Raw genomic sequence first — 25788 nt, 5'->3', positions numbered from 1 at the left:
TCCCTAAGTAAACATTAAAACTTTTTATTTATTACAGACTATACATAATATTGTGATTTATAAGAAATACATATTTGGTCTTCGTCCACTGTTCCTGGCACATAGCTCCTAAAACCTTTGTAATTTCCTATACGAGAACCATAAGGGCATCTTTTGTTATAATATTTATGTTCCCAGTTCCTGAAATAGCTCCAGACTAATAAAGGTGAAATGGGTGGCCTTTTGTTCATCACGAGCGTCCTTCAACCATCCCTGAGTTTATGTTAATGAAGTAACTTTTGGAGAGCCCCAAAGAATGTTGGTTGCCAGAGGAAGCAACTGTGATTCGAGGGTTGGAACTTTCAGTCCCATCCCCTGACCTCCCAGAGGCGAGTACTGCTAGAGATTGAATCAGTCACCAATGGCCAATGATTTAACAATCGTGCCTAGGTAATGAAGCCTCTGCAGAAACCCAAAAGGACAGAGTTCAGAGACTTTACCAGCTGGTGAACACATGCAGGTGCTGGAAGAGCAGAACGCCCAGGGAGGGCATGGAAGCTCCACACCCCTTCCCACATACCTTGCCCCATGCTTCGCTTCCATCTTGCCGTTCCTAAATAATGTCGTTTTATAATGAACCAGTAATCGAGTAAGTAAAATGTTTTCCTGCTATCTGTGAGCTGCTCAAACAATAGCCAGCCTGTTAAAAGCACAGCCTGGACTTGACGGTGGGCGGGAGCTCTTAACCTGTGAGAGCTGATGCTATCTCCAGGCAGACAATGTAGCAATTCAGCTAAATTGTAGGGCACCCAGCTGGTGTCACTGAATGGTCGGTTGTGTGGAAAACGCACACACCTGGTGTCAGAAGTGAAGTAATGCTACAGTAGTGTGAGAGGAAAGGAGACACACAAGCAAAATGAGTTTTTCTTTGCAATATGTATATTATAATCTCTATAGGTCTTGTATTCTTAAACCTACCAATCTTGCCCATTAACAGATGCTCAAGAAATAGTGAATGAAGTGTACAGTTATCCACTTTATGATTCTAGCAATGACCCCCATTCAAATTGTTTTATTTTTGCCTTTAAGCCCATTCATTTTTCTTTTAAAAGTATTCCTTCGAATTCTCTCCTCCCACTCCATACAGACAGGTAAAACCAAGCCAGACCAGCCCAGCACAGTGGTAAGTGTACAAATGGTGCTCAGAAAATATTGATGAATAATTACTTGATATCCTCCCTTAAATCTTGACAAGTATTTATACAAGGAAAGCCACAATTCGTTTTAAGGAATAAAAGAAAACTTGAGGATCACTCATCTAATTCTCTCAGTTTAAAAATGAGGAATTAAAAGTTATAAAGAAAAGAGAAGGAGGGAATCTCCTAACTCACAATCCAGTGTTCTTCTCTCTACACAAACTGGATTATCAAGAGGCCATTTCAGGTACAAAAAAAAAAGGAAAGACAGGAAAACCGAAAAAACCACCACTACTTTGCAGGTTTAACAATGCTAACAAATAATTTCATGCTGCCTAATATTCACTCTCCAAATTAACACAGATTTAATAACCCTCCTCTGACCAACTGGAAAGCTTAGAATATGTTTTCTTTGTCCTATTTTTAAAATAAGAAAGGAAAACGACCTGAATTATGTTTTAACCTGAGAGGTCACTCCTCATTCAAGCTGAAGAGAATTCTGTATAAAACTTTCCTCACATTACAGAATCTAAAGAATAATTTTAATGAACCAAGTTCTAAAACTAAGTTACCTTAAGAAGAATACCAGTCTTTCTGCTAAGAACTGGTAACATCTACTGTGTAGGGAATAAACGTGTCTGATACTACTAAAGCATTATATAAAATGATCGTGTGCTTATTCTTGAGAAGTTTCAATACTTAAGAGATACAAGGTAATTTTAATTTCATTTTTCTTATTGTTTCTGGGGTTAATTTCTTTTCAACATCCTCATGTCTTAACATATTAGAAAGACAAAAAAAATTATGAAATATTATTTTTAATTCCTTTGGTATTTTTCTTCACACAGAATACTTTATCTTATCAGTTCAAAATTATTAATATACCAGAGAATTAGTAAACTAAAATCTCAAAACTTCTCTAAAATTCAAAACTGATTCCTCTGTCTATTCCCTTTACCTCATGTGTCTTGAGTATAAAAATATTACCTTTATAAATAGATCTGCCCAAGACAGCATTTTAAACAGGTAAGAAAAAATGAAAAATAGTGGATTTTGAGAAACAAATAATTAGTATTTATCTCAGTAGAAATTTCAGAGACATGATCCTAAACAAAGGAATTCAGTCAAAACTATACTCCACTCCAGAGAAGCTATCCCTTCCACGTGGTGGAAATAGGAGCACTGCCCTTGACAGTAAACTGATAAATCCAGCTAAAAGCAGGAGTGTGTATCTGAATTAGGGCAGACCCTCTGACATGCTTCTTATGTCCTGGATGAATGTCACCTGGTTCACAGAGTGTTATTAGGACAGGATCTTGGAAATCAAAAAAACCAGAATGAGGTATCCATTCACACCGAGACTTGACGTATAAAATTCAACAAGGTCTTTCCTCTGCAGTGGTAAGTAGATTTCAAATCCAAGTCATTTCTGATATAATCTCAAGTCTAGAGGAAAGGTCAAAATGAAATGTTACCAGGATTACTTTTTAAGAAAGACTCCGGATTACACAGGCTCAAGATTAATCCTTTGGTAGTCTGTAAAAACTTGTATTTGATTTTTTAAAACTTATTTTAAACAGTTGATGACATTTTCAACTAAAATCAAATCAAATCCTGAAGTCCTCAATGCTTATAAAACTTACAAAATGTGGAATTAGGTGTTTAAAGGAAAATTAAATTGACTAAAACAATCTAAATATAAAAAAAAGCAAATTTCACACTCAGATGTACATATTTCTTAACTTATAAAATAGTAAATGGAGAGAGCACATATTTATGTAATCTATTTGTACATAATAATGTTACTAATAGTCCAGTAAAATTAAATTCACTAAAAAATATTGTAATTCTGTACCTTGTCCTAACTAAGCAAGGACCACACAACAAACGTGATTGGAAGCTCTGGATTTTACGCAGCATATCGAAGTTAAGACTATGAAAAGTAAAACCACCACCACTGCTGGAACATAAATCACACTATTAACGTAGAACTACAATAGTTTTTATGGGTGAATGCTCCTACGCATGATAAATTATCATATTCATTTCATGAAGAAAAATACTGGTCCTTCCTCTACATAGTAAATTTCTTAACGATGACTTTTAAAAGAATTCTCTTCTCTGAATTTAAATATTTCTGAATACACCACAAACTACCCAGGAACAAAGATGTATATGAAGCCAAGGAGCTGTTTAGCCAAGTTTTTTCTTAAAATTTAATAATAAAGTATAGAAAAAGGAGGCGATTAGAAAATGTGATTTAGCTATCGTTAATCTACATCAAAGGATTATAATGATGTACATTGTGTGCCTTTCAAATCATCCTCTATTATAGGTTTCACAACAGAAGTCGAGAAATCTCTTTGACAAACTAGTCCCTTATTAAAAATCAAAGGAAAGTACTTTGCTACCATCTGTGTAACATTAACGCCTTCACTAAAGGATGATTATTTTGTAAGTTAAGAACTATTCAGTTCTATCTGAAAAAAAAAAAACCAACAGCAACACAGCTATTCAAATGCTCATCTTCATCTATTATTAAAAAAATCATGGCATATATGAAACACTATGTAATTTGCCACAGAAACACCACCATCTCTCCTGAAACCAGAAAACAGGAAACTGTGATCTTATGAAAGCATAATCAAAGTACTTTTTAATGTCACCCAACACCAACTTATGTTTCACAGAACTGGACGAGCACCTGCAAGGTATGATTTAATATGATGGGGGACAAGAGAAAATAAAACTTTTAAATTTAACTCCATTAGTAAAAAGCAGATTATGTTATAAAGTTAAAATTATCCATAAATGGTTGTCAGAAAAATTTATGACAGACAATCTCTTCTCTTTAAAGTACACTGAACCGAGAAAAATCTGTTCAAGTATTTAGAAACTCAATTTAGAAAAGTATTACTATAAATCAGGCTTCTTTATCTCCAGTATATACTATGCTATGCCCACGACTTGACAAGTTCTTCCTAATTACCTACCTTAATTACAGTAATTATATATTTTATAGTGAATGCAACTAACAGGTTCATTTAAAAGATAAATTGTGAACTACAGGCTTTAAACAATAAAAAAAAATGTGGGAGATGTCCAACCATGGACTTAATTCATCATCTTCAACACCTGACCACTTAACCATACGATTCTGGACTTAGACTTCAGGAATCATTTAATCTTATACCTTTATTTCATAATGAGACCATTTTCCAATGTCCCCATTATAAAGAGGATTAACCATTATTTGTCCGTTATTAGTTCCCTCTACCTACTCACCTCACTCACCTCACACCACTTTAGTTTTAGAAGTATTTGTTAGATAAACTAACATAAGAGCACTGCATAAAACACATTAACTAGATAAACTACAAAGAAACACATGGAAATACTCTAAAAAAATTTAAATGCCCTTCAAGGCTAGTTTGTTTTAGGGGACATCAGGAGGAAAAGGTGATGACAATGAAACTTATAAGTAAAAAAAGTTCCAGATAATGAAAATTACAGATCTGGATAGAAATTTATATTTCAGAATTTGTATTATATTTCAGATAGAATTTACATTTATCATCTTCTATAAAAGCGGCAAAGGAGGACGTTACTATTATAAAATGAATGTTGAAACCAAAACCTAAGAATTTCTTTTAAAATTATTTTGTTTTAATTAAGTTTAATCTCTGGGATCTGAATTAAGTCTTAGCACTGCCAATTTTTCTCCAACTCAATTCAACAAACCTATACGTCTAACAAAAGCAATGTGCTAAATGATAAAACAAAAAGCAAGAAACTTACAATATTACTGCCCAGTTTAATCTAGATCCTCAATTTCCTTATCTGCAGAATAAAGAGATTAAAGAGACCTTGAGCTCCTAAAACTCTGACTGTATGTTATCCAAATTGTGAAAATTCAATTCATCTTAAAACAAGTGATATTAAAGCCAGACTACTAAAGTATGATAAGGACTGAAGTAATTATTATTCATTATAATAAGGAAAACAAACACAAAATGGCCTTCGGAAAATTAATCACCATAATTCCTCAAACTCCAGCTCTACTTTTACGTAGATAAAAACAGACAGCATTCTAAAAGGCCTCAGGTCCCACACAAAACTTGTTCTGAATGCAATAATTTCTCTAAATATCTTTTTTAATGATGAAACATTAAGGTATTTCAATAGTCACGATCCACAAAATATGAAAACCATACTGATGATTCAAACATCACTAACCACAGTAAAATTTCTTAAGAAGTCATCAACCTTATGCTTCTTTGCATACTATGGTACCTACCTGGTACCCCGGTCCACCACCATCGACAGTGCATCAAGGGTTACTCTGTTCCCCTTTGATCACCATTAAAAATTTCACATTACTTGTTATGGGTTAAACTGCATCCCTCCTAAAATTCACATATTGAAGTCCGACACCCAGTACCTCAGGATGTGACCTCACTTGGAAACAGCGTCATTACAGTGTAATTAGTAAAAATGAGTAGGACGGGACTCTAATGCAATATGACTGGTATCTTTATAAAAAGGGGAACTCTGACACAAATACACCTACGGGGAGAACATGTGAACATGAAGACCACCGTCTACAAGTCAAGGAAAGAGTCCTGGAACACAACTTTCCCTTATAGACCCTGAAGGATCCAGCCTTACCAACACCTTGATTGAGGACACGTAGCCTCCAGAACTATGAGACAATAAATATCTTGTATTTTAGCGACACAGTTTGTGGCACGTACAGTTACAGGAGTCTTAGCAAGCTAATATGAATATATTACTTTATAACAACTGGAGAAGAATCAAATCAAAACATCACGACAGACACAAATCTCAGAGAAGCACCCCAAATCTCAGTGCGTGACCAACATTCCCAATAGACCACACGTCTTTAAGATTCTGACGAAAGCCACTTTCACACAGACATGAACATTTTTCATATTGTACACTTAATTCAAGAGGCTCCTAAATCCTCCCCTCTATCCCCATCACTGCCAAAGATGCATGGACTCTTAAGAACTCCTGCTTTAGCCGGCATTGTCTGAGTAACAATGAAAACAATAGATGAACTAATCATAAAACTGTTCCCCATTGTACAGTGATTTACCACACAATATTTACTTTTTCAAAAAGTACTTTTTAATATGTGGATGCGTATAACTTCATCTGAAAGTAAGTAAAATTTTATCACAACAGCACATTTTATCATAAAAGAATGGAGTCTAATATTGTAATCAAGTAACTAGATGAATACAACTTTTCATAAGTAACTATGATTTAAATTCTTCTTAAAAATATAAGACTGTAAGTGTTTGCCTTGTTTCTTTATTTTGTCCAATCACTTCACCTTTAACAGTTGACAGTGACACATCGTTTTGGAAAACTAAGATCAAAAGGTTTAAAAACAGAAATCCAACCATTTTATATGAGTATTATCAATCATCACGACATCCTGCCAGTCAAGAAAAGGTTCTCCTATAAAGAAATACAAGTTAAAACGACGTGATCTGGTCAATAAAAAGACAATTCCAGTATCTAATTATGAAGATTCAAAACACTTTCTTTCCACAGCTAATTAGTTCTCAGCAGAAAGCACAATGGGAAGATACATAGTTAATACATAGAGTCTAAGAACAATTAGAAAAACATTTACCCCATTTAAACAGAAAAAATGAATATTAGATTTCTGCTCTTTCAAAATGTGCTCAGGAAATTAATTCAGTCTAAAAAAGTGATTCATGGAAGAAGGTTGTAGTCTATCTTATAAAAGTGTATTTTAGTGAGATTAAGGACAAAATCACAAATATTGAGGACAAAATCACTATTCCACGTGTATTATATAGAAATTAACTATCACAACTGAAAAAGCAGGCAGTAACGGTGGTGAAAAAGTCTCTGGACTGACAATCAGAAGAAATGGGCTCTATTTCTCCTGCTTCTGATACTAACTACATGTGTTAATTCAGGCAATATCATTTGACCTCTTTGGACCTTGGTTTCTCATCTACAAAAAAAAGGGAGTCAGACTTAATTATCTTAAGGGAATCTGTCACCCACAATGGTTCTAAAGTATAAATCTTAAAATCTGAAATACGCTATTCAGAATTCTTGATAGATCTTTTATATACTTTATGTGATCGACATGAATTCATCAGTTATTTAACTAAGAGAGAGAGTGATATTTCTCACCTGAAAACTCATTCTCATGTAGCAAATTTCGAAGGTTACTACAGAGCTGGATCATGCTGTCCAGTTGTCTATTTATCTTCACATCTTCTATCCAGGCTGGGGTATAACACACTGGACATTCAGTTCCAATGCAGTCACTCACACAGTTACTTTAAAAGGATGAAAACATATATATATATATAATTATGAACACATTCAGTAAAATCTGAATTCCATAAAATAAACATAGTTTGAACAGAAATAAATGAAGAAAAGTTTGTTCTAACAAGTAATTAGCAATTATAAAACATTTGTTAAACAGTGTTTTTGAAAGAGTGTGATACACATACATACATCACCTAAATCTAAAGTTGCTTAGATAATTTACATCGAAGGGACTTTACTTAGTGAGACATGAGTCTGTAATTTTTCTCTGAAAATAAATATATAGCTTCTAAAGGGCAAGAATACAGAGGGAAACATAAACAAACATATTTAGTACCTAATGCATAGCAGCCATGCATCTCAACCTTTCCTATCCTCAACCTGAACGCTGTGCTTCATGGAAATACCTAAAATTACCAGAGAGACTAGGAAAGGTATTTTTTGTTTTGTTTTTTAACAAGTGTCTAAAGGCTTTAAAGCAATTTTTGGGAAAAGATCTTCAGTCCTTTCAGGCACTTTTATAACCTGCAGATTTGATTAAACTACGTTGGGTTATCTGTCCAGGATTTATAGTCTCATAGTTAGAAGGGTTTTCCTAACTTTGGGGGTTACAAAACCCTTTGCAAATCTGATGAAGACATACTCAAGCTTGTGTAAAAAAGGGGGTTCAGAATCTTCCCTGAAGCCTATCTATGAATTCCGACATAGAAACCTATAAATCTACTCCTTCGTTGGTCTCACCTGATGGGTTCTAGCAGGACTGGGGAATGTAAGTCGTAAAAGCCACATCTGCCCAAACACTCCATTCATTTTCATGTGACCCGCTCATTGGTAGGCACACAGGATTCTGACAATTAGAGCTCGGTTCAGAAGGGGCCTGTGGCATTTCTAATCTTTGTATCTTAGGTGCTAGCATTCTAGATTCCTGAATCTAAGTAACTCAGTAAATGTTGTAAACTGAATCCATAAACCACACTGGGGCCGGAAAAGACCTTCTAGATCACCACATCCAACACATACGAATTTTCTTTAGCAAAGAAAGGAACTTCTTTGAGTTTGTTTGCTTGTAATTAACTTGGAACCTCAACATATAAAATAGGTAAACTGATTCCTTAGGGGATTTAAATCAATTGTTGCGCAATACTTAATTATTTGAGGAACACTAGTGAAATACAGTCACAAGCCACTCGTCAAAAACCACTACCTCATTCTCAGGTAAAGAAAATGAGATCCAGGTAGTTAAGACACTTACCCAGCACCACACTAGTACTCGCACCAGTCTATTTTACATACTCTATAACGTTTGTCTTACGAGTATAACTGTTCTCAAATTATTTTGTATACATTAATCCAGTATTCTGGGGAAATATGTCATTTCTCAATACATCTGCATAACTCAGTAAGCCTGTATTTCCCAAATACATAATGCATGATGTCATAAAATCATGCTGGGTAAAAGACCGATTCAAACTACAGGATTTAATCAATGAAATTTAATATAACAAAGTACAAAAAGCTCATTGGCATAGTTTTAGATTCCACACTGTAACAAATTTAGGAAACTATATCACTTGCCAAGTAGTGATGTAGTATCAAAAAAAGAATACCCATAATTACCTAAAATACTCCTTTCTCCAACTACAGATATATATGTAAAACCAGATTTTCTTCACATACATCAATCAAAACAATATATCACAACAGACTGAATATATAAGCAGATATGATAACCTAGTATTTAGCAAGACGAGATTTGCAATAATGTAAAACAGTACCATTCCTTGTTTTTCCCTTTGGTTTGTAAAATAGTTATTTTTCCTTTTAAAAAAAAGTGTTTTTGTGTTAGTATGTAACAGGCTTATTGTTGTCCTTAAGTGAATTAGCATTTTTTTAAATGTCTTTTATATGGAAAATACACACACACACAAAAGCTTTATGGGGTTCTCAAGTTTTAAGTGTAAAACAGTCAGAGACCAAAACTTTTGAATCCTCCTGCCATTTGTCGGAAATGACTTATATCTTAAAGTGAGTATGTGGACTACTTTTATCAGGGCTTGGCATGAAAGTACGTGAAACGACACAACACTATCAATGATATAAAAGACTGTGCTCCTCCAACCTCCCCCCACCCCCACTTTGACATCTCAGTTGGATTGGATATATCCAAACAACCTTGTAAAACCTTCCGGTATTTACAGCATTGCTCAGCAGTTTTACATAACTCCAAACTTGCAAAAATACAAATAGGTACCTTAATACGTGGTATAATATAATCAAAATGAACCAAAACTGCACTGAATCTATTCTTTCTTATGTTTGTGTCATATACAAATGACCATTTTCTCTTTTAAGATATACTCATGACTCTCAATCTTTTTGTAGTCCCAGACCTCTTTAGAATCCAATTAAAGGTACAGATATGAATATCTCTCTCTTCCTCTCTCTCTCTCTCTCTCTCTCTCTCTCTCTCTCTCTCACACACACACACACACACAGAGAGACGCTTTACATATAATTTCATGGAGTTTGTTATGCTCCAGCAGCTTTGTCACTAATCTAGCATGCACAGTGAGCACATCAGCTGAAACAAATTAAATCTGCTTGCTACAGAGTGGGAACAGGGAATGTTTCATCATTTCATAAGGGGATCACGGGAGGCCTTTTGCAGGAGGTGACATTTAAGTTGAAATATAACTGATGAAAAGTTAGACTCACAAAAGTCCAGCAGAAATACATTCCAGATGAAAGGAATAGCAAGTGCAAAAGTTCTGATGCAAGAGTGAGTTTGGTATGATTCGTATTACTAAAAGGAGAAGGCGGCTGGAACAGTGTGAGCCAGAGGAAGTGCGGTCCAAGGGGCAGGCTGCAACTAGGTCCTGTACAGGGTCTTGTGGACCCTAGTGCAGAGTCTGGGTTTTATTCTAATTGTATAGGAAGCCACTGAAGGATTTTAAGGAGGGTAATGATATGGACATGATTTACATTTTTAAAAGATTTCTGACAAGAATGTAGAAAATGGGGAAGGGACCAGTTATGAACTTATTTCAATAATCTGAGGAGAGATAATATGATGGTACCTTGGGCCAAAGTATAACAATAGTAAATACAGAGAAAAGTGGGAAAATTCAAGATTGAGGGAACATTTTGAGGTGGGACTGAGAGAAGTTGATGACATGGGTGAAGGAAGAAAAAGAGAAATCCGGTAGGACTTGTGGTTTCTGCTGAGCAACTGCAGTTGGTGGCACCACTTATTGCTGTGAAGGCCACCAAGACAGGAACAGATTAAAGGGGATGATGATCAACAGACGTGCCCCGAACGTATCAAGTCTGAAATCCCTTTTCATCATTCGAATGGAGACAGCAGGTAGACAACAGGTATGATTTCCTATCCCATCCTCCTGCCAGATATGCCCCATAACAGATATATGTTTCTAGAAACAAAATCAGGACCCCAAACATAGCTGCCTCCACATATCCCCAGCCCCCTGAGGTCACAGTAAATTATTTTCGTTACGTGCTTAAATTTCATATTGCAGTTTGTTCATGCCAGATACCTTCATAGTCATGACTTGAAATAATTAAAAGATTGACTCAAAGGAGGCTATACTAACCCTGTCTCACACACAATTAAACTAAGACATTCAGTCTTTAAATTGATTTCTCCTGAATAAGAAATAGGATGAAATAAAAATAGAATTTTCTAATCTATAAGCCAGGCCTTTCATATAATAACATGGATATAATTTCACAATAACTGTTATGGCTTGAATTGTGTCCCCAGAACAGATGTTGAAGTCTTAACCCCTAGTACCGGTGAATATGGTCTTATTTGAAAATAGGGTCTTTGCAGATAATCAAGTTAACATGAGATCATCAGGGTGAGTCCTAATCCCATATAACTGGCATTCTCATAAAAAGCGGAAATGTGGACAGAGAGACAAGCATGCCTGCAAAGGCGAACGCCACGTGCATGTGAAGGCTACGAGCAGAGCGATGTATCTATGAGCCAAGGAATGCCAGCGAGGGCCAGAAGCCAAGGACACCCCACCAGAAGGTAGGAAAGAAGCATGGAACAGATTCTCCCTCAAGCCCTCAGAAGGAACCAACACCGCTGGTACCTGCACTCACACTTCTGGCCACCAGAACTGAGAGACAATACATTTCTGCTGTTCTGGTGCCACCCAGTTTTGGGTCCTTTGTTATGGCAGCCCTAGGAAACTAATACAATAACTCTAAGAACTAGACATTCATGATTTGGAAAGTCTAGATTCAAAATTAATTGGAAAAAATAAGAGACATAGTTGAATTATATAATAGATATTAATCCCCCCTCCCCAAGCTTAGCAAAGCTACTTATTAAGCTTTTTAACTTTGGACAAATCATCCTCTTATTTTAATATAAGACCAGGAATATAATATAATAAATATAATATAAATATAATATAATATAAATATAATATAATATAATACCGGGTCTTATATTAATTTTTGCTCCAAAAGACGCATTAGAGCTGATGGTCTGGCTAGGTCTTATTTTCGGGGAAACACGGTATGTGATATACATAATATATATCAAGCCACAACTACTTACCTACAGAAAATGTGTTCACATCCTCCTAAACACACAGGCTCCCTCAGAGTATTAGTGCTGTATGAAGAAAGGAAAACAATCAAGACTTAGTTACTGATAAATATTTTATACCCAACATGTCATAAGTCCAAGGCCAAACACTACCATTTCTCTCTTTCTCAAAGCAGACGATATTAAGGATGTATTCATCCTGGTTAAATATTGTATCATAACATATCTGCTAAATTCAAATAGCATCTATCAAACTCAGTGCAAATTGCAACACTTTTTATAAAATATATACTGGGAAGTCATCTCTAAACCTTTTACAACAGGAAAAGCCAACCACTGGCGGCTGTTTTCAACTACTAAGACACATTTGCAGTTAATGATCCATAGGGTAGAACACAAATCTCAAAGTGAGATCCGTAAGTAGAATGACCATATAATCCACCGTCCAAATGAGAGCATTTCTGAGAGTGAAGAGGAGCGTTAAGTGGATAGCACACTGGGGCAGCAGGTCTAATCCAGGACTGTCCCAGGGAAATCAGGACATCTGGCATCTTGCCCTTAAGAACTCCATGTTCCCATAAGAAAACAGTGGTTCCTGGCTATTTTTGTTAGGTAGCCAACTATTTTTCATAGCTGTCTTGTCAAAAAGACAGCCATCCTTTCAATTCACAGGAAGTCAATTGTTTTGTTCTTAAGCAAGTGCAAATAGGAGTCATCAGGCTGGCAATCTGCAGACTGAAAGAGATTCATGGCAATGGGGGAAGAGAGACAGAAACACAATTATCCCCAATGTTATCCATCACAATACTTGTTACACTTATTTGATAATCCTAAGAAGGTAATCGTGCTTACTAATAAACACAAAGCAAATCACTATATTCAGAGGGCATAAGGTAGCAAGAGCAAACAGAAGTAAAGTTTTTTAAAGGATGAACATATTTTTGTGCTTGGTTTATTACACTAATCCTAGGACCTTTAGGTATTTACACCATTATTACCCAATTACCTCTGTACACATACCACATATCAATAAAGTTTTCCACATTTCTTGAAAGATCAAAAGTATCACACTGCACATTTTGATATGAACTTAAAAGTGAAATTGAGCTTTCAGAGAGTTAAAAAAAGAATGTGCACCTATCTTTGTTATTCTAAAGATACCAAAAATGGTGCTCACTGACATTATAAAACCAATTACTTTTTAAAAACTCACAATATCTGATTTCTCTATCATACTATGTAGAACATAGTGATAAAAATATGACTTGTGATGTGCCAGCCACTTGTGATTCCGGCCATTAAGATGATCTGTTACAATATTCTTGTTGCTTCTATAATTTTTGTCCATTGTTTGACCTACCAAACCTAATCTTTTATCTCCCAATCAAGTATATAGAATTCTACTTCATTACAAGCTCTGCCTCTTAGATTAGATTTTAAAAGTCCTGCTAATCTCTCCTCCTCCTATCATACCATGTTTCCTCAAAAATAAGACCTAGCCGAACCATCAGCTCTAATGCGTCTTTTGGAGCAAAAATTAATATAAGACTGGGTCTAATATAATATAATATTAATATAATATAATATAATATAATATATAATATAATACAAGATCCGGTCTTATATTACATTGTATTATATAAGACCGGGTCTTATATTAAAATAAGATCTGGTCTTATATTATATTAAAATAAGACCAGGTCTTATATTAATTTTTGCTCCAAAAGACGCATTAGAGCTGATGGGCCAGCTAGGTCTTATTTTCGGGGAAACACAGTAATATCCTCTCTCTTTCCATCACCCTGACCAAACCTCCACCTTCAGGTTGTTCTCCAGAGTGACAGGACGCCATTCAGTCCATCAGCTCCCTGGACTCCCTATCTAGCCTAGGCCACAGAGTTCACCCCTTCAGAGCCATCTTTACCACCACCCACTTCCACTGACCCCCTAGACACTCATGGATGCAAACCTATAATGCTAGATCAGCCCACAGTTCACGACCTCCTCGCCTGCTCTCAGGATATGAATAACCATTATAAAAAGAAAGATACAAAAATATGTCGCTATAAATTTATTTGGTAGCTTTTTCACTTTGTACCCCTATCAAAGTGATGGATTAGATGTTCCATGGGTAAACAAATGAATAGACAGCTATTCAAAACAATCTTCATGCTTCTAAATCCCATTAATCTTACTGGAGCCAAATGGTGTGAGCTTTTCACCATCTAGACTCATTCCTACCTCTTCAGCCATAATCTTACCCCTCCCTCCAGTCACAGAAAAAGATCTCCTTCAGTCATTTTTCTTCTTAAAATGTGTTGCTCTATTTGTCCCTAGACCCCGTCTCTTCTCTGGCTCCTGGAGCATTCTATTCTCATCATTACAGTCACCTTCTTCCATCTGCATCTAAACACAGATAATCCTCTGCACAGATAAACCTCTCCCTGCACCGGAAAAAAATACTCTCTTTAAATCCTGCTTCCCACTCTACCTCCTGACCAGCTCTCCCCTTCCTTGCAGACAGAAGTCCTGACACAAGTGCTCTACTCCAGTTAAATCCATCTCCTTACCTAGCTGGCTTGAACCTCTCACTGCTGAAAGTGCCCTCCAAGGCATTTCTGGTGCTTACTCACTCTGACCACTCTGTAAAATAACAGTGACATCACCTTCTTTCCTGAAACCTTTCCTTCCACTGACTTTTATTTTTCTTATTTATCTGCCTATTTCAGCATTTCCTAAGCGGCTGCTTTTCCTATCTGTCAATGTAGGGCTACACCCCAGAATGCAGTCCACAGCATTCTGACTTTCTCTGACAATACTTGACTTGATGTCTTAATTCTTCTGTTTATAAACTTAAATTTCCTTCCTAAGATGACTCTGAACCCTTTATCTATACAATTTGTACCTTTCACCCTAGCAATAAGATGCTGTAGTGTAATTAGCAAACAATCTAGTATCTATGAATAATTGATCAGGTGCACTAATTCTTCCAATTACTGAGCTAGAATATATTTTTTGTTACTATTAATAGATAAGGAAAGACATTGGAAGAGCAAACGAAAAGTATGGCAATGTGTGTATTGGGGGAAGGAGCCAGAAGAGGAGTGTGTTACAGCCAAAGCTGGGAGAGGGTGGTGCCAATTTCAAAAGAATGCTAATGGAAGAGCTTGGTGGAACCAAAGTTTTGCCATCCCAAAATATGCCTTGTGGGATATTGACTTTAAGCTGGTTATTAAGAAACCTAAGACTCAGAAAGAACCTTTGACTCTCTCCGTTACCTGCCTGAGGTATTCAGATAAAAAAAACAACACCTGCTTATAAGCAAGAAAAGGAACATCACATTAGTATTGTAATATAAACTAAGTATGGCAGACAGGGAGAAATCTAGCCAAGTCTGTTTGTTGGACTCCCTTCTTGTTGTACCATTTGTTTCTGGGTGGCCCAGCAGGAATTTGTTTACCACATTTGCTGTTTCTCATTTACCTGTGAATTGTCTACTGCCCTTTGAAACCCAAAGCCCCTGTCCCCTTTCCTTTGTCCAAAATGGCATATAAACCTAAACTGCCAAATGCATCTTTTTTAGGGTCTCATGTCTTATGGAATCCTGCATGTACATCTGTAATACATTCTGGACACTTTCTGCTGTTAATCTGTCTCATGTTAATCTGATTATTAGCCACGCTAGAACATAGAAGGTGGCAGGAAAGTTATTTTTTATGCCCCTCAGAAGCCCAAAGGGAAGATACACTACACAGAGGGTGGCATTGATCTGTGTCAAAGCCAGACTCTCTGACAATGCGCAGAGCTTAACTGACAATACATAAGAACTTTATTACAACCAAACAATATCTGTCAAAATTGCAAATGCATCCAACTTTAACTCAACTATTCCACTGCCAGGAATTTATCCTTGAGATACACTTGGACGCTTGCAAAACAAAATTCAAAACACCAAAGGTATCTAGACACGATGCCAAAGCTTCCAGAGATTAAGGAATAATAAAATTAAAATGTCATATATCTGTATTTTTAAAGGAGTCATAATAGCGTAAGAATCTCAAGGATAACAAGGGATGCTTGGCTGTCAAAATAATAATTGACAATTATTTTGTACTTTTAATTCTATAAAGGTGACAGGATACTTTGAAGGATTTAGCAATCTAGTTTGGTTTACTGAATTATAGTTTGATTTACTTTATTTTGTAGTTTATTATTTTTTTCCTCTTTTTCTCCCTCACCGGCCGATTTAATTGCTTTGTTTTCCCAAGGCTACATGCATACCTCGTTAATCTAGTTAATCAGCAGAACACTAACATGCAAGAAACGAGTCAGCTGCAATTCTGAACTGTGATTTTCTGTCAGATGATATCTGAATCACCCCTGACTTATGAATCACCCCTAAGACTGGGTCCCAGACAACTACTGCAAAACAAACCAAACCCCAGAACATGTTCTCCTGGACGAGTCACATACTAACACCCCCTTCCCTTTGTTCTGCTCCTTCTTGTGTACCTATAGGACCTTCTGACCGTTCTAGGAACGAAGAAAGTGGCTTTCAAGACAATGGTCCACCATCTTCCCAGAATGCTGGCATTTTGAATAACCTGCTTTTCTTTCCACCAAACCTTGTCTCTCAATCTTTGGCTTATGAGCGGCAAGCAGCCAAACCTCAGCTCAGTAACAACTCTATATCTAGTCATCTTCCATAGTAGAAAGTTAATATGTAATAACAAGAAAACTCATCTTTCAGAGTAGGAAGTTAATAAATGCTATCTAAAACAAAAAAAAAGTCAAGAAAGCAATAGAAATATTATTTGGAAATGTAGAATACTTGAAGAACTTACAAAGATGGAAGAGGCTGTGTCTGGAGTGTAGAACTCAAGGGTGATAAGGAATGAAGCAAAAGAATGTTTTCATTACAGTCTTTGCCCTATTTACAACTATGTTCATATATAATTTTAATCAAAAATTTTTAAATGTAAAGCCACGTGGACGAAGATATTCACACCGGCGTTGCTTATTACAGCAAGACCAGGAATAATCTAAATTTCTACCAACAAGGAAATGGTTATATAAATCACGACATGTCTATCTGATGCATAGTATCCTCTCATTTGAGATATATAATGCTTATATGAACAGAGAACCTCTTACAGGATACACAAGAAATAGTGGGTTCTTGACGAAGATTCAGACCTACTTGTCATTCATTTAACACATATTTAATGACCATGTACTATATTATTTTAATCATTTGGCATATGCATGAATTACTTTAATTTTTAAAAACTTAATGTTAAAAAGTTCTTCACAATCTGGTAACTCTGAAGCTAGACAACTATGGGGATGCAAAAAAATAACTTTGCTCCCACCTTCTAAGTTCTTCTAGCTGGGCTAATAATAAAATGAGCATGAGACAGACTGACAGATAAAATGTTCAAAGTATATTAGGAATATAGTACATGCAGGGGTGACATGAGACCCGGAAATAGACACACTGGACAGTTGAGGTTTATATGCCATTTTGGACAAAGGAAAAGTGGGGTAGGGGTCAGGGATTTCCAAGGGAAAGTAGGCAATTTACAGGTAGCTGAGGAAGAGCAAATATGTGGTAAACGAATTCTTGCTGGGCTACTCAGAAACCATGGGATACGAAAAAGTTCCACCCACAGGCTTTGCTGGATTTCTTCCTGTCTGCTGTATTTGCTTCATATGCGCTAAGGAGACTATGCTAAGGTTCCCCTCTTGAAGCCGGTTTTTATATCTGAATTTCTTTAGGGAGCTAAGCGGGAGGGTCAAAGGTTCTTTCTGAGTCTTTTGTTTCTTAATAACCAGCTTAAAATCAATATCCCAAAAGGCACATTTTGGGGTGGCAAAACTTTGGTCCCCCTCGCAACCTTTTCTCTCACTGCTCCTCAACAAAACCTCTGTGCTACCATCAGGCCAGTGTCTATAGCATTTCTCAAATATCCTATATCCAGTTCCAAGCCCACAACTTCTCAGACTGTTATCCCTCCTTGGCCCCGCCAAAATACACTTCCTCCTCCCCCAAAACAATTTAAACCTAATGCATTACCCAAATACTGTCCAGGATGGTATAATAAAAATGTCACTAAACAAAGAAGCACAGCAATCCTTCGATTCTGGTTCCCATGCTATCACTCACGCAAAATCTGTATCCTGCACCAGACATGTCAAGAATACTGTTAAACAAAAATCTTATCTACCGCAGCTGAAAGTCTTTTTAAAAGAATGGGTTTATTAGGCCATTGCTAGCAAAAAAGACCGGTATTGAAGCATGGAATCTAAACCACCAGCCGTGTGGCGAGATAAAAAAGACAGTCACGTCCATCGTCCGGAGTTTTGCAAGTGTTTCCATTCATCAAGTAGCAGGGAGACAGATGTAAGCCCTTCCGAAAAGAATTTATACTAGCTATGGACAGAGGGGATGGGAGACGGGGCGCAGATCCCCCAAAGCTCTTATGTAAACAGGAAGCAGAGGCTCCTGGGCGCTCAGTGCCTGGCTATTCCCTCTTTTCAGGTAATCTTGGAAATAGCCACCTGGAAATTAATAATTCCAACATAAACTAAGAAGTATGAGTGTTCTTTCGTTGGTTTTGCACAGCAGTTGTTAACTGACCCATTTTTGTTTCTTCCGTCAGCCCTCTGGTCTGCTGTAATTTAATTTATCTCAGAATTTTCTCCTTGTCAATACAAAGTTGGTCTAAGGGGCTTAGCTGGGTAGTGTTATAAGCCAAGTTATCATATGACTTAAGAGAAGCACAGAAAGAATGCTCTGAAATTCCAGAGATCATACCTAGTTGAGGCTCTGGAAATCAGTGTTGAAAACAAAATATTTTGTATTTTACCCACCTGATCCCCTCCCCCCTTTTCTTTTGGCCTCAAAATGGATTGCAGCCCTACAGGCAGGAGATCTTGACTTTCATTTTTGCTGAGCTCCCCAACATATTGTTGCCCACATAGTATGGTGCTATCTAAACAGCAGGATTTCAATAATTCCTTAGTGAAAGAATCAAATGGAAGACTATACCCAAAAATGCATTTATATTAACAATTTTATTTGATCCTTCCCCTATTTTTTGTCTGATATACATATATATTAGAAAGAAAAAATCCAGAATAAGAAAAGGCATTTGCATGGTAAAACGATTTCTGTACCTTGAAATGCAGCTATTCTACTTTTTCCCATCCACAGACATACTTCTGTTACTTTACATGTAGTTGATTTGGAAAGATCAGTGCAGTCAGAGGATTATAACTTAGGAAAGAACTAAGTAGTGAAAACAAACATTTTTTTTTTAAATAAAAAAAGGTCCTACTGATATAAAATTTTCTTTAAAAAAAAGTAAAATAAATTCAGGTGAGATTATAAGGCAGACCTATTTCTTAACTGAATGGTTTCCTAGGCTTCCATAAGATATCAACTGCTACTTAATATTAGGCAAGATAGCTAGTACCAAAGTGCTCTTACATTTTAGAAAATTTCCAAGGTATTTTTATGTGTGGAACAACATATTTAACACTAAAAGGTACAGGCTTTCCAAGCCAATGAAACAATTTGTTGTGTTTACCTCTAGGAGAATAAACAAAATTGTTAACAATTAAGGGATATGAATAATGGAAGCATCTTATTTTGTATAGTTATTTTATAGGCCAGATTCAAGCAAATTACATGGTAAAAATAAGAAATCATGTCTAATTGTTTAGTGTCAATAACTATTAAATAAATCAATAAGTCAAATATCCCAGAAGTCAAATGGACAATAGAATTCTATTAATGACTAATTATAATAGACTCTATCATGAGACAGATAAGCCACAGAGAATATCATGTGTACTCAACTCCAACAGTTTGCTACTCTATCTTCTATTCCCATTTCTCCAAAGCAAAACAGTATCTAAGTAACTGCTGATACTCCTCGGTCCTTAGTTTCACCTCTGCCACCAGATGCTCAAATGTTGAGTTGATTTCCAGGCTCAGACCTGGGCATTTGTCTTTATACTCTCCTCCCTGCTCACTTCCTGAAGTATGCCTTCAATGACCATCTATATGCAGGTGACTCAAATTTCAGTCCCCAGCCTAAAATCTCTCCTCTGAGCCCCAGACCTGTAGCCCAATGACTTCACTTGTCAGTTCCACTTGTACTGCCCGTGCTATGGGGGATGCTCAATGTGTCTGAGAAGTTTGTCTGGCGGTCAGGCCCTATGTAACTCCAGGTATATGTAAGCCAGTAATGGGACTGTTCCTGTGGTGGTCCGAGCTCTAAATCCCAGGGGGAAACACCTGTACCTTCTACATCTGCCCTGAGACCTTAGTCACTGCTTGCTTACTATGAGCTATTAACCCCAGGAACCTATGGTGTATTCGTGGTGATTCAAGTGAATGAACCAGGTCCTCCTAGTATTTCCACTTGCAAAAGCCCCTTACATGGGATCCTAACTTACCCTAAATTCTTTCATGTGTTAATTTAATGAACACTAAGAAAGTAGGTGACTAGCACTGTGGCTGCAAATGTGAACTTGTCTTTATGAAATGTACAGTAGATGCACATCAAAGAATCAAAATACCACATACGTAAATAAATCCCAGAATTGGAAGGGACATGATACATACTAAACAGCGACTTATGCCCTTTTCCATTATATACGTTGAACTTCAATAAAAAGTTTTAAACAGTTTGCATCCAATGGACACTAAAATTATTGAATCTGTAAACCAGTGGGAGCCTTAAAATCAGTTAGTCCATTTTCCTCATTTTATATAGGTGAGGACACCAGAGTCTCAGGAAAGTTACATGAATTGCTCTTTTTAGGAAGTAACTACAAGCAAGCATACCTCAGAGGTATGCAGGTTTGGTTCCGGACGACCACAATAAACTTTGGATCACAATAAAATGAGTCGGAATATTTTTGCTGATGGAGTGCCTTGTCTTCAATTTGTGTAAAAAAAAAAAAAAAAAACCCAAAAGCAACCTCTGTGGAGTGCAATCAAGTGAGGTACACTTGTATCTGATCCAACTGCATAGTCTGTTGTTAGGCTATGATTTGACCCTGTATTAATTCTCTGCCCACCCGACTCACTCCACTTTTACTCTCCAAGACTTTTTAGCGTAGTATTTGCTAATAATCCCCCACATGCATTCATCTATAAAAATCTACCGAAGGCCCAATTCAAAAGCCCATGAAGCATTCCTCCCCTGGCGCCATCCAAGTACTCTTCTCTGCATCCTGCTGGCCTTCACCATAACTTACCCTAAACTGTGTGTACATTTTATCCTTTATAATCAAGCATGTGCTCCTTAAGGGTAGAAAACAAATGTCTCACCTTATCACCAGTAACATAGTGCCTCAGTGATTTCGTTATGAATAATGAATAACCAGTGCCAGAGCAACCGAAGGGAGTAATCCCACTTGAGGACCACTGGTCTCTGAACATTCCAAACTCCTGAAGAAAGGCAAAAGCCGAATGCGGAAGTCAGGAAATCTATCCTGTACTTTACAAACATTCACATAGCACTTGGAACATAACGGGCACTGTTCTAAGTACCTTATAAATATTAATTCATTTAATTCCCATTACAACTTTATACAGTAGAAACTAATTCATTTTGCAGATGAAGAAAACGCATACAAAAATGAAAAAATTTGCCAAAAATCAGAGTCAGAATTTGAAGCCTGGGTCCAAAAATCCATGCTCTTAACCACTAAGCTATACTGCCTCAAACCCTGATTGCCTATTAAATGACAAGAGATAATTCAGAAAAATAAAATCACCTATTCTTAAAAGAAAAAAAAAAAAAAATCACAAGATTACTTTTTGACTTTTTACTAAAAGTTGATTTACAAGGTGCTGAGGACTCCAAGTAACAATTGTCATAGATGCCAACCCTCCCCCTGAAAAAAATATGTCAAGGTACCTAATTATTTTAATTCACAAAATAGTATCATATAACATCTGGGCTTTTACACTGCAGCTCCTATTATCACTTCCTGCTTCCGTTAGAAACACATTATTACTATGCTTTCTGCCAGCCTCTCAAATGATACAGTCTTCCTGTCTTATTCTTCCAAATCTTTAAATAGCTTCTGTCTGGTTGTGAGGCTTGGACCCAATACAAATGTCACATCTGGCCTCTTGAACAATTTCATCAGCTTCACTTTGGAGCCATACTTACGTTAAAGGTCAAGAAAGGATGCCCTGTAATGTAGCCAATCCACCCTCACCCACAAGTAATGCTTGCTGCAAAATAGATCCAATGTGCTACACAAGACAGGTGACAGCTGGGAACATGAGATAGATGACAGCTGCAAGCTGAATGTGAGGGTAATCGGGGTAATCACTAGCCCACTGGGTAGAACTTTGAAACTCTGTAAAAGGACCTACTGACATACAATCTCTAATAATATGACACTGCTTTCAATGGTGAGAAGCAAAAGCAAGAAGCAGACCATGTTGAGTTGCTCCTTTCGAGCAATGTCAGGCAGCTGCCAGGCAAAGGCAGAGGTGAAAAAATGTTTTATTTGTCCCCATAGATAAGGAGCAACTGGCCATGCTTTATTCACTAGACAGTGCCAAACATGCAGAGATACCAAGACAGGAACACAAAATCATTTCTAAATATTAAATCCTATGTGATATAAAATTTTACACCAAAAAAAGGATTTTTAAACTTGAGACATTTTACCTGTTAAAACAGAGTGACTAATTAGTGTATAAGTTCCAAATCAAGCCAGGGGGCTGCTTTTGTACAGCCCTTCGGCTAAAAATGTTTTTTGGTTTTTTGGGTTTTTTTTTTTTACATTTTTAAGAGTTGTGGCAGCAAAGCCTAAAGTATTTACTATATGACCCTTTACAGAAAAAGTTTGTAGAGCCCTGTGTTAAAACATGCAAAGACACAGCTGAGATTTAGTTAATTCATCAGGGGTTTATTATTTTTTCAAAAAAAATCCCTGGAGTTTAACATCATTCTCCGGCCAAGGGATAAGCTGTATTAAAAGTCTAGCTAGACCTACTAGCTATCGATGTCCACTTTCAGTCCTATGGCTCTTATTTGCTGCTCACTTTGGTTAGAAACAGGAAAAATATTTGGTAGGGGATAAAAAGTGAAATTGGCTTTATTAGATTTCAAGACAACCTATACATTATTCGTAGAAACAACCTATACTGTCTCCCCAGAACTATTCAGCAAGCAGACTATGCTGCTTTCTATTTTTATAAGACACCTATTACTTATCACTTACTCTATGACAACCACCACACTTAACACTTTACATGTATAATTTCACGTAGTTTCTTCCCTCCCGTAAAATTTTACATTCTCAAGGGTTGAGGGTTTTTTTTTTCCATTTCGTTCACTAAGGAATCCCAAATGCCTAGAACAGTGAGAGTCTGCACTTTGTAGGTGTTCAATTAATTTTTTAATTATTATTTTAACTTAATTAATAATTTAATTATTATTGTTAACGAGCACTATCATAACTCAGATGGGAAAACTGAGGCACAGAGAGGTTGAATGACTTGAGCTATTCAGTAGCATCAAAGCTGGACTCTGAAATCAGGAAGCCTAACTATACAGTCTAAGCGAAGCACTATACTGCTGCCCCAGTGCCTTCCACACAGAATTGTCCCGTCTGAGTGTCTAACTTTTGTTGAACTGACTATTCGGGTATGACAATTGCTCCTATTATAGCAACTACTGGAGCTAGTTTTAAATTTCTTATTCTCAGATGGATGACCCCTGTGCTATTGGAAACACACACAACTCAGCATATCTTCATGTACTCATCCTGGCGAAAGTGCCACTTTTCTATGGGCTGCAATGATATCATTTTGTCACAGGTTTTAAAGTTTTTGTAAAAACAAAATATAAGAGCACAACTGTGATGGTTAAGTTCTTTTCATTTTTAAATAAAACACCGCTACATTACTTATACTTTGTGAATAACCAAGTTCTGCAAGTTGGAAATTAGAGGGGAAAAAAATCAAAACAAAGTCCAAAAAAGAAATATGGTGGGGACATCTACAAGAAGAGAGAAAACCTGCCAGAGTGATATCGATGTAGAAATCCTGAGCTGTGCACACAGTAGGTGCTCAATAAATGCTTTTGGAAGAAATGAAAGTGAGACATGCCCTTGTCGGGTTTAAAAACCTTCTTGGTTTCTGTACTACCATGTTTCCCTGAAAATGAGACTGGGTCTTATATTAATCTTTGTCCAAAAGGCGCATTAGGGCTTATGTCCAGGGGATGTCATCCTGAAAAATCATGCTAGGGCTTATTTTCTGATTAGGTTACGTGTATTTTCCGGGAAACACGGTAGGAAGAGCTATTGGAAAAGGAGAAGCAAGGAGCACCAGCCTGGAAAATGATGTCTTCATTGAGAATGAAAACCTTGAACTCAGATGACTCACATGGTAACAGCATAAAGGAAAATAAACCAAAAAATCATAGTAAGTAACATCCCTAAGAGCTGGAACCCCAAGCCATACAGTCTTTCGACCAAACCAAGGAAATGAGACACTGAATGGCAGTGTCCATCACACTGCCATCTTCAATCTACCTCCAATAAGAGTCCCCAAAACTACCTCCTCCCACCTCCCCCCCCAAAAAAAAGCTAACACGGAGAAAAGGTCAAAGAAGCCAGTTAAGCAAAGTGTAACAGCTGCTTCCAACTAGGCAGCCCTCGGAGTTAAGATTCTGTCTGGAATAAGCTTGTCACAAGGATCCCGGGACCAGTAAAAAGTGCAGATCGCTTAGCCCCTCCCCAGTCCTACAGATTCAAACACTGGAGGCGGAGCCAGAGATCCGAATTTTTTTAACCCCGCCTTCAGATGATTCTTATGCCCCCTCAAGTTCGAGAACTACCATCTTAGTTGGGATTGACGCAAGAAAAGGCTGGGAAGCCACCCAGAAAAGATGTCAGTGGGGGCCAGGGAGGGGATAACTCACACCAGATCCCGGGGCAGGTACTAACTCTGCTCGCCGGCGGACTGCAGGACGGGAATAGGAGACCGGAGGTTCGAAAAGATCCCCCGGCCCCCGAGACTGGGGGAGCCCTGCCCTCGCGGCAACCTCCTCAAGGGTCCCCATTTACCAACGAGAGCAGCGCAGCAGCTTCTCCAGCCGGTCGAGTGCGGCGCGGCTGTGGGCCCAAGCCCCGCCACTCGCCGGCTCCGTGGCGGGTGCGGGATGAGGCTCGTTCCCGGAGCGGACCCTTGGCTGCCGGTTCCCCGGCATCGCCCAGCCTTCGTGGAAAAGACCCCTCGGAGAGCGGGAGACAGAGAGGACTCTGACAACGACTGAGACGCCGCAGGCCTGCAACCCGACCCCCAGCCTGGGGTCCCAGTGATTCCCGCGTCTCGCCGGCAGGACGCCTGGGAGGCGGGGCGCGCGGAGATGGGCGGGGCAGGGCCAATGAAATGCGCCAAAAGTAACCGCGCGCGGGACCGGGAGGGGTGGAGCCGCGAATGCCCGCCCAGAGTCCAGTGGGCGGGGCCTCTGGGAGGTTGGCGGGGGAAAAGGAATCAGTCCAGAAAACGCCCCCTTTCTCCGGGGTAAAAGCCGGAACAAAAACAAGTTGTTAACTTTCCTAGAACAAGATAGGGACCCTCAGCCCAACTTTCACCAATGAAAAATCACCGAGGAGTGCTGTTTTGATTACTGTTGA

The 25788-nt window shown here is 37.7% G+C and overlaps 1 protein-coding gene across 1 annotated transcript in view; it reads right to left on the bottom strand.

The window, feature by feature from the left end:
• BARD1 (BRCA1 associated RING domain 1) overlaps positions 1-25499 on the bottom strand; it is a 70252-nt gene extending 44753 nt beyond the window's left edge. Inside the window, exons 1-3 of the mRNA XM_033111361.1 lie at positions 25216-25499; positions 12112-12168; positions 7377-7525 (exon numbers count right to left, since the gene is read on the bottom strand). Of these exons, the coding sequence (XP_032967252.1) occupies positions 7377-7525; positions 12112-12168; positions 25216-25358 (349 nt within the window). The 5' untranslated portion in view covers positions 25359-25499. The remainder of the gene's footprint in view (positions 1-7376; positions 7526-12111; positions 12169-25215) is intronic.
• Between the last annotated feature and the right edge of the window lie 289 nt (positions 25500-25788).

This window comes from Rhinolophus ferrumequinum, chromosome 8 (assembly GCF_004115265.2).
Source record: "Rhinolophus ferrumequinum isolate MPI-CBG mRhiFer1 chromosome 8, mRhiFer1_v1.p, whole genome shotgun sequence".
NCBI classification, from domain to species: Eukaryota; Metazoa; Chordata; class Mammalia; order Chiroptera; family Rhinolophidae; genus Rhinolophus; species Rhinolophus ferrumequinum.
Note: the sequence above shows the minus strand (reverse complement) of the source record. Positions and strands in the feature narration are given on the sequence as shown.